The sequence below is a fragment of the Condylura cristata genome, unplaced genomic scaffold (assembly GCF_000260355.1).
Source record: "Condylura cristata isolate star-nosed mole 26May11 unplaced genomic scaffold, ConCri1.0 scaffold00018, whole genome shotgun sequence".
In the NCBI taxonomy this organism is placed as follows: Eukaryota; Metazoa; Chordata; class Mammalia; order Eulipotyphla; family Talpidae; genus Condylura; species Condylura cristata.
This window is the reverse complement of record NW_004567119.1, coordinates 27,200,057-27,209,816: the sequence shown is the minus strand read 5'-3', so window position 1 is coordinate 27,209,816 and position 9,760 is coordinate 27,200,057. Positions and strand designations below refer to the sequence as shown.

At 45.3% G+C, this 9,760-nt stretch overlaps 1 protein-coding gene across 1 annotated transcript in view; it reads right to left on the bottom strand.

Annotated features, from left to right (window-relative positions):
• MARC1 (mitochondrial amidoxime reducing component 1) overlaps positions 1–9,760 on the bottom strand; it is a gene marked incomplete at its 5' end in the record, with an annotated part of 17,131 nt that overhangs the window by 3,711 nt on the left and 3,660 nt on the right. Inside the window, 5 exons of the mRNA XM_012726772.1 lie at positions 3,891–3,962; positions 4,041–4,102; positions 5,603–5,743; positions 6,712–6,874; positions 9,272–9,445. Of these exons, the coding sequence (XP_012582226.1) occupies positions 3,891–3,962; positions 4,041–4,102; positions 5,603–5,743; positions 6,712–6,874; positions 9,272–9,445 (612 nt within the window). The remainder of the gene's footprint in view (positions 1–3,890; positions 3,963–4,040; positions 4,103–5,602; positions 5,744–6,711; positions 6,875–9,271; positions 9,446–9,760) is intronic.

Here is a 9,760-nt window from a genome sequence, read left to right as displayed (position 1 = left end):
GGGGGCTGAGCAGGAGGCCCGAAGTTTGGGGGTGAGGGGAGCAGTGTCACTGAATCCATCCCTGTGAAGTAAAGTGTCAGGTCCGTGATGGAGGGGCTCCAGACCACAACTTGCTGGCCATATCTACAGTATTTTCCCGTGTATTTTCAAAAGTCCTATTTACTGCCTAATTCTGATCAGCCAGAAGTAGTAGTATGAGCCCAGATTTTATAGAAAAAGTAGCTTTCTGAAGCTGAGTGATTCGTCAGTGTCACACAGGTAGCAGGGGACAGAGGCAGATGTGAAAGGGGTGTGTCTATCTCCCCCAAAAGCATCCCACCACTATTTGCTCTGTTTTTTGGCACAGCACAGCCTGACGCCAGTCGCTGGTGACAGACGTCCCTATTGTCAAAGTGTCCACGTGTCCATTGAAATTTGGACCTAGAAGCCCTTGTGGTATAATCTCTCCACTGGGCGCAAGATATGGAAGCAAGGACAGCCCTCCTGCCGCTTTCTAAGATGCAGGATCAGCATAGCAAGAAAAGGGTAAGTCTGCCACACAGTTATTGAAAGCAATGATTTTGAGCCTTGGGCTTTGGGGGCCATATGGATGGTTCTTGAGGTGTTGATGCCTAAAGAAATTAAGTCAGAAAATGCAAAAAAAAAAAAAAAAGAAAAAATGCCAGGATGGTTTCTCTCATTCATGGAATATAAACAAACACAGAAAACAAGCTGACAAACACAGCAATGACTCTCAGAGTTTGTTTAAACTGGGGGGGGGAGGGCATGGGAGGGGCTTTGGGGAGGGAGGTGGTAGGGCTGGGAGCTGAAGCTTTGCTGGTTGGCAAGGCAAGCGAAGCACATGAGGGGAGTGAAGCTGACCTATCTTGTATATTTTGTAAACAAAGGGCAAAATAATAAAACTTGGGGAAAAAATAAATAAAAAATTTAACTACAAAAAAGAACCTGCCTACCTAACTTCAATATCTCATAAACACCTTAAGCATATTTCTTGAAAAGAAAGAAAGGGTAATTCCCTTTTCATATTTTCCTAGTACCAGACAGATCTCACTGTGCCCCTTAACTGGGTGAGGATTTTTACAGACAAGGGCCCACACCTGCAGACACAGCAGAGCCTGAGGGATTTCTCAAGCACTCTGAGCTCTGCCTATGTGGGGGTGACTGACACCCTAGGTGGGATTTATAGCCATTTGCCCTTCGAGGACATAAATGACTACTTGCTGGCAACTTAAATCTCAGTGAGAGATAGGAGACACGCCGGCTGGCTGCACTGTCTCCTGGGGTATTAGGACTGACCCTGTGTCTGCCTCACTCCACTCTACCCTGGGGTCACTTATCCTCCTTTTGTAAACACAGGCCCCAGAGGAGGAGGCACTGAAGATTCAGAAAGCTCTGTCGATAACTCTTGCAAACACAGACTTTCAAGGTCCAGAGACAGAGGGCTCCAGATACCAAGCAGGGTGCTGGAGCAGGGGGCCAGAGAGAAAACAGGATGTAAAATGGGTAATGGTCAAGCCCCCAAATTGCCCAGCTAGTCACTGAAGGGGGACCTGCAGCAGGCTCCTTCCCAGGCCCCACGCTCCCTGTGCTCAGATGCACAGGAAGCTGGGGTCTAGCTTGTTCTGATGGTGAGGGGCATGGGGCTAAGGACAGGAGGGGTCTACCTTTGCTGCTTCTCAAAGTCCTGCTCCACTCATGAGTGCTGGTGACTCTGCCCCACCTCTCACCAGGACAATTCTCAAACAGGCCAAAAATAATAGAATTTTACAGCAACCATTTACTGGTCAATCACATGACTCTACCCTGGATATTTTCTCACAGCTTATCTCCTTCCCTTAGCACAACAAGTTATCCACCTATCATTATTTTTCACACATTTCCTAGTAAGTAGCAGAAATCACCAGGTAACAGCCCCTACCCTATTGCCCCCTAGAATTAAAACCTGTTTTAGTTTCCTTAGGGTATAAGAGACCTGAGGGACACTACATGTTCCATCATATGAGCTTTTCACAGAGAAGTCGACTAATGTTTATCGTCAGTCTAAAGAAATGCACAACATTCCACAAAAGGATGGACTTTGCCTTAGGCTGCTCTGTAGCCCCTCTTAGAATGTTTCAGCAAATCCACACCCAATGGCGGGAGCCCTGATGAATCACAGTCATTTGTTTATCACTCCAGAGGACGCTTGATCACCCATCCTACCCTCACAAGCCTGCTTTTGCTCAGTTCCCTCAATGGTTCACACCTGCCCAGAAGGTCAGTCATCGCCTTGGTGGGCCTGGCCCTCCTGTCTGGCACTTCTAGAGACACGAATGTTTGGATGACAGCTCCCATTTCTGGGCTACAACTTGCTCACCGAGGGGCAAGAATAGCTCCTGAGGGCAGAATCTCCAGGGAGGGATGTGTGCTATTAAAAGGAAAAGAGATTGCAGCCCCCAAAGAGACCCCATGCTAGTGAGAAGTGGAAGAAAGGGGTCAGCTTGGGAGGATTCTGGTCCTAAAACCCCACCATCAGCTCCCCTTGCATGCTCTGTTGTTGTGGTTCTGATTTGGGAGGCCACTGGGATCTCCTGGGGGCTGGAGGCTCCCTGTCTGCAACTTCCCGTGACAGCTGGGGCACATGTTGGGGTGAAAGTCCCAGGCCTCATAGGCTGCAGGCCCAAGACCTGACACCCCACCTGGCATTCCACATGGAAAGGGCCATTGATGATGAGCGATTCCAGTTCAGAGTTTCAGCAATGATTAAATCCTCATTTTAATGAAAACATTGCCGAAATGTGTGGACCCTGAACAGTCGTTTTAGCCACAAAGACACAGTTTGGGTCCCTCCCTGGTGGCACAACAGGTTAAAGCACAGAACTATGAAGCTATCATGGCCACTGTAGCACGAGTTCAATCCCCAGCCAGGGGATCTCTCCTGTCTCACCCACTGAGCCCCTCAGCAGTGTACTTCACTCCATCTGCCTGTTCTGCTCCCCACTCTGTCTCTGATGAATTCTCTCACCTCCCATACCTCTGGCCTGTATCCCAGTTCTTGTATACAGAAATAAATAAATCTTTTAAAAAAGCAAATACTACATATGCTCTTTTGTAATCAGCTTTCTAAAATTCAAGTGACCTTAGCTATCTCCTGATGCAACTTAAAATTATTCTCAGTATGTCTTTCCCATGAAAAGTCTAAAGTAAATATAGAAGTGACCACAAAATTGTCACCCAGAGTCTATTTATCGAGATATTAGCATGCTTTTCCTTTTTTTCTCTTTTTGCTAAAATAACACACAGCATGCTCCAGACATCATGTCCTTCACCCCACCTATCTCAACGTGCTTCCCCAAAATAGATGTGCAATTGTCATATCTCCACAATGTCATTAGCACACCTAACCTATTTTGGTATCATCTAATATTCAGTCCATAATAACATGTGCTAAAATACCCAAACAATATTTTCTTTAATTGGTTTGTTTGGAGGATCATGAACTTGAATGAAAAATCAAATGATTTATGGGCCCTCCCTGGTGGCACAGCAGGTAAATGCAGCACTAAGAAGCTAAAGCCACTTCAGCATGAGTTTGATCCCTGGCCCCAGAGGTGACCCACATGGCGTGGCAGACCTCTCCTGACCTGCCCGCTGCTCCCCTCAGCAGTGTACTTCATCAGTCAGCCTGTTCTGCTCCCCACTCTGTCTCCAGTGAAGCCTCTCACTGCCCCTACACCTCTGCCCTGTACCCCAGTTCTGTATGCATAAATAAATAAATCTTAGAAAAAAAAAAAACCAAATGATTTATGAAAGCAGACATTTGGGGACCAAAGCCCCAGGCATTGATCCCTCATACTGCATAGGGTGGATTTTCACTGCTTCCTCTCAGGACATTAAATTTCAGGTCCTACCTCTTCAAGGTCTCCAGTGGCTCTTTTCTGCTCATGATTCCGGTGTCAGGGTCCACAGTGGTTAAAATACACCTGGACATATACAAAGTGTCATACAGGGGACAAAACATAGTGGCCTCCCCCTCTCACCTGCAGGTGTGGAAGCCTTACCTGGAGCAAGCCATCACCCTCCTCAGTTCCACATCACCAATAAGAAGTTCATCCCATGAATCCTGGGGACAAAGCACAAAAGTCAGAGCAGCACCCCAGAGTTTCAGCCTCGACACCCTAGTGTAGACACACACCCGAACTGACATTGACTAAGCCATGTACAACAAGAAGGCAGACTTTCACATCAGCCCTAAGAACCACACACTCTCCTGTCCCCTCCCTGCCTTGGATATACCAGCTCATGGCCCTAAAATGAAAGACTCTCTGTCTTGCCTGAATAGCAGAATTGAAAGTCTCCTCCTTCAGCAAGCCTCCCTGATTGATCTCTGAGAATGAGGGTGGATGGTAGGGGAGGAGGGATATAGAGAATAGGTGGGAAAGGAGAGGGTATGGTGAGGGGGTTACTCTAAGTTGAATTGAGTCTCTTTGTTCCTGCCTAAGGTGGACTAAGTTTCTCAATCTTGTGTTTGATCTTCCCAGACCAGGAGCAGGTCCAATGGCGTATTTCTCTGCATTGTCTAGAATTTTCACCAAGTGCTCAGCTCAGGAAACCCTGTGGGCATTTGCCTATAACTTTGGCCACTGAGGGCTATTTTGCAGGACAAGCCCATACAAGACACTATATGTGGAGGCTAATGAGCAGTATTCTTTTAAAAGTCTCCAAAGGAATGGAGGAAAAATGGTTTTAATTCAAGCAACATTATCCCGGGGACTGGTGGGAATACTTTCCAGCAGTTCTGGCTGGATAGGGTTACAGAAAAGCTGAGACTTATAGTGGCAGAGATTCTAGAATCACAGAAGAGGGCCAGGACTCCAGAAATCATAGAAGGGAGGACACCGAGGTGTCAAAGGCCATCTGACTGCAGTCGTGGCTTTCTTAGCCTCAGAAAAGGGCTGGATGGGCTATCTGGAAGCTAAGGACCAACATCTGAGTTAAAATGAACCTTTGTTCATTTTAAAATGAAGTTCTTTGTGGATCATTAGACAGAGGAAGAGTTTAGACTCAGAATCTAAATGCCTATGGTGTGTAATATTCTTGACACATGTATTGCTAATTTTTTTAGTCTTTCTACCTGGGTGTTTCCTAACAGCAGGGGGAAAGTAGGGCACCTGGGATTGGAGCTACCCAGCATGTTCTGCGCACATTGTCCATCAGGGGGCGCTATGGTCCTAAAAATCATAAAAGCGCCCAAAGGAACGGAATTCTGGATAGGAAATTAATGAATTTTCATTAAAGAAATACTTCCAGAGCCCACTTTACTGCAAAATTATTGCAGACCAGAGGGTGCAAGTAGACTATGCTAAGTAAATGTGGGTCAAGAATTAATCCAGCACATTCGAGTTCTCCTTACAGTCTCAAACCCTTGTCCTTGAGGTCAGAGTCTGAATTTGTCTCCACACAGAAACCTGTTCCCAACAGATGTTTGAGAAATCAGAAAATCGGACTATTGTGTGATACAGGGCCAATTGGAAAATCATCCTCGGCTAATCAACAGCAAAGACTTACATACTTTCAAGAAATTATTAAATCCAAGGAAAATGGCAAGAAGACTGGGCATTACCTCTGCGAAGACACCGCAGCCTGAAACAATAATATTGGGCCTAAAGTTAATTGCTTTCACTTTCTTCTCCAGCCTGGAGTTGAGATCAGCCAACGAAGCCTCAGAAAGGATCAGGAATGGGCTGGCATCTGGGTAAGCGACCTGAGAGGAAACATTATGTGCGTCTCAAACAGGAATTTCTTAGCAGTCACCCTAACCCCCTACACACACAAGCTCACACGCACACATGCATGCACTTTCTAAGTATCTCTAATTCTTTTTCTAGATATGTTATGCTAATTCAGAAACCTCAAGAAGTCTTGCAAAGAACAGGAATTAATTGGTGGAATGGAGAGACTATGAATTTGATATCTTAGACCTGCCACTGGCAGTGGCTTCGAGGACATCACCTCACCATTTTAACTTCAAGTCAAAATGTTTAGTGAAGTGAATGGGTTTGATGACCTTATAATATGAGATGAAAAATATTACATGGATTCCACAGATGCTTACTTTTTTGCAGCTTTCATATCAATGCTCAGGACTTCTGTTGACTATATATTTTTTAGCTGCCACAGTAATTGAGCTACAAAGACCTGTGCTTTGCACAGCGTTTTCCCTGTAAGGGCTGGTCTAGCCATTTTATTAGCCTGCTATTCTGCACTTAACAGAACACACCTAGTATAGACAGAACTTTTATATGCACTGGGAAACCCAAAATATTGTGGGAGTCATTTTATTGCAATATTTGCCATTTATGGTGATATTCAGAGCATGAGTCTGACCCATATTCACTCATCCAAGCATGATCTGACACAACTGCCACCAAGCCATTAAAACGTTGGACACTTTAACACAGTCACAGGAAGAAAAGGGAGAAATGTTGGTGTACAACAGTTTCACACCAGCAGGCTGACATTACATTGCAAATGTTCATAGGGAAAATGCAAGAGTCACCAAATCAAGCAGCACAGATGATGCTCCCAGGGGAAGGACAGATTCCGCCTGTTACCTGGAGACCATCAAGCACAATGACTGCAGAGTTCAGCAGATCTGTCTCCCTGCACCCCCAGGAAGCCTGCCTTCCATAGGACACACCCAAGGCCAAAGACCCAGGACTCTCCCCTGACCTGTTCTGTGGCTGGAAATGGTTCCTCTATTTGGTGACAATTTCTTGGTTGCATGTGAGGCTCAAAATGCACCAGACGATAGGGCTGAGTCTTCAGGAAGCTGGTTATCCACTGGGCGGCTGCCTCACCACAGTCCCTGCCCTCGATTTCCAGGCCATGCACTCTGCAGGGGTGGCAAGGGTAAAGAAGGGGCAGTGCTTTGAAAAGTCTGTGTCCCTGCCACATCCCCCATAGGGCAGGAGACATCATTCCAGCCAGTCCTGCCTCTGACCACTATGTGCTCCTAAATGAAGGCCGTTTCAGTCTTGCTGTCCCTTGTTTTAAACTAGAGTGATGGGGCTGCCCTGGTAGTACAGGGGTTAAAATGCATCACTATAAAGCTCTCCACAGCCATGGCAGCATGAATTGGATCCCTAGCCAGGGAGGTGACCCACAAGGTGCAGCAGACCTCTCCTGACTTACCCACTGCTCCCCTCATCAGTGTACTTCATCAGTCTGCTATTCTGTTCTGTCTCTGGTGAATCCTCTCACTGCCCCTGCACCTCTGGCCTGTACCCCAGTACCATATGAATAAATAAATTTTAAAAAAAGAAAAAAGAAAACTGTTCTGCCTCATGCAACCTCTCACAGATTTATGTCACGCAATATAAGAAATGGTCTAAAAGGCAGTGGCAGAAAACCAACAATAAGACATACATGGCCAGAAGACAACTGAAACAATAAAGATTCTGTTATTACTTCAAAAAAAAAAAAGTGAAGCCTGACTATATTTTACTGATACATTAATAAAACTAGATATATTAATTGATGTACAAATGTTCACAGAATCTAAAATATAGTTAACAAGAACAATGTAGTTTGGTGTAGTTGCTAGTAACACCCCTGTGGGATTTGCAGCCTTGTCTCATGACATTTTGTGAGCAGGATGGTTTGGAGGTCATAGTACCTCACTATAAAGGAAAGAAACCCCACCATGTTAACCCTGTGTCTACTGATGGCAAGACTTGAACATCTGGTATCATTCCATGGAACTCTTTTTTAACAGAGAATGACTAGAACTAGGTCCAGGACCTCTTTAGGTGATAGTTTCTACTTAGAATTAGGTGATTTTATTTAAATGCATTTAATGTTTCCCTGCCTTCTACATCTGGCAAATTACATTGATAAGCACAAGGAAAGCATTGGGATTTTTATTTATTTATGTATGTATTTATTACTTTAAAAAAGGATCTATTTACTTATGCATACAGGTACTGAGGGACAGGCCAGAGGTGCAGCGGTAAGAGGATTCACCAGAGACAGAGTGGGGAGCAGAAACAGACAGACGGAGTGAAATATACTGCATATACTGCTGACAGGAGCAGCAGGAGGGACAGGAGAGATCTGCTGCACATTGGATCAGCTCCCTTGCCAGGCTGCGGGCTTTGGATAGCTTCTTCATGCTATTTTTTTTAACACATTGTGCCACCAGGGAAAGCCCTCAGGATTCCTTTCTAAATAAGTGTGTTTAAGGTTTCCAAAAGCTGAATCAATTTAAGTAATAAATTAAACATAGAAGTGGTTTATGATTCTGCATAAATTATGGTCATTCTAATACTAATCATAATTCATCTAATATTAATCATTAATTTAGAAGACCCACAAGAAGTGGACCTTCCTACTTTTGAATCTGACCACATTTTTTAAACCAAGAAAAAGATCCTGCATAGCTTGATCACCTCCATCTTCACCAGGCTTAACTCCAAACAATCTTAATTTTTTTCAAAATTAAATACACTATAAAAGCAGGACAATTTGCAGAACTGAGTATGAGTAAAAGGGTGCATGTGTGTGTGTGTGTGTGTGTGTTTATGGCTGACTGACAAAAATGTCCATTTTCACCACCTGAGCAATGGCAGCACCTACAGAGACAGCCTTGAAGTGTCACCTCCCTGCTAGATAGCTCTCTCTGGTGCCTGCACAAAGACACCAGCTTCTTTCTCCATGTCAGACCCTTACAGCCAGTCAGTCCCTGGGTTTTCCCTTGGCGTATTTACAGGTGGGTAAGAAGCCAGCAGCAGGAGGTAGAGAGAGAGGCTGCCTAGGACTCAGTAACAAGAAGTACTTTTCAGTATATTAATTAGAAACTAAGCTGACTTTCCTGAAATAACAGCTTTCTGTAGTTCCTCTGATATTAAGGAAAGAGTATCCCCACTGCAACAGGGACCCCTAGGACCTCCATTTCTTGGATGTAGATGCTGTTCATTTCTGTTAACTGTCATTTGTGGCTCTATTCTTACTTAGTTTTGGAAGGGCTGACTAGGGAAAGCTGCCCAGAGATCTCAGCTCACCTCTTCCAGGACACTCACCCTAGCTACCTCCACCCCACTTTTGTCCTTTTACCCATCTGTGGTTCATTTATCTCTTGCTCCCCTGGGTTCTATAGAGGACTTGTGTCTGTCCATCCCATGTGGAGACAGCAGTTCATTTGATTTATGTCCCAGGATTGCGCCTATGGGTGACCCTCCCCGAAGCTGCAAGAGAGCATCTCATGAGCAGACAGAGCGTGACCTCCTCCTACCTGCACTTGAGCACTGCATTGCTGGTGGGTGCGGTGATGGGCAGCTGCAGGTCCTTCGTGTAGGCTGCGCTGAGGGTCAGGGCATCACCCTCACAGGTCAGAGAAATCAGGACCAGGCGGGGTTCCTGTCGGGCCGTCACCATATTGCCCTTTTCATTGATCACAAGCCAAAACCTGCCATTTTGCAAAAAGAAGACATGCAGGGACTGTCACGAAGAGATGGGGCACTCCAGAAACCACCTCCACCCCATGGGTGAGCTGGTGTGTCTGTCCTGGATAGCAACCCAGCAGCAAAACATGACTGGGTTGCAGTTCATTTCAAGGGGGTTAATAATCATTCAAGCATCACAAGTAATATCTGGGGAACATTCTGCCCTTTTTGATGGCATAGAAATCAAAAAAGTTGACTAGCCTTTTGTCTCAGTTGCCAAAAAGCCTGATTATCTTCATTAAACATGCCCCAAACGAATGGGATCAAAAACGGGGGGG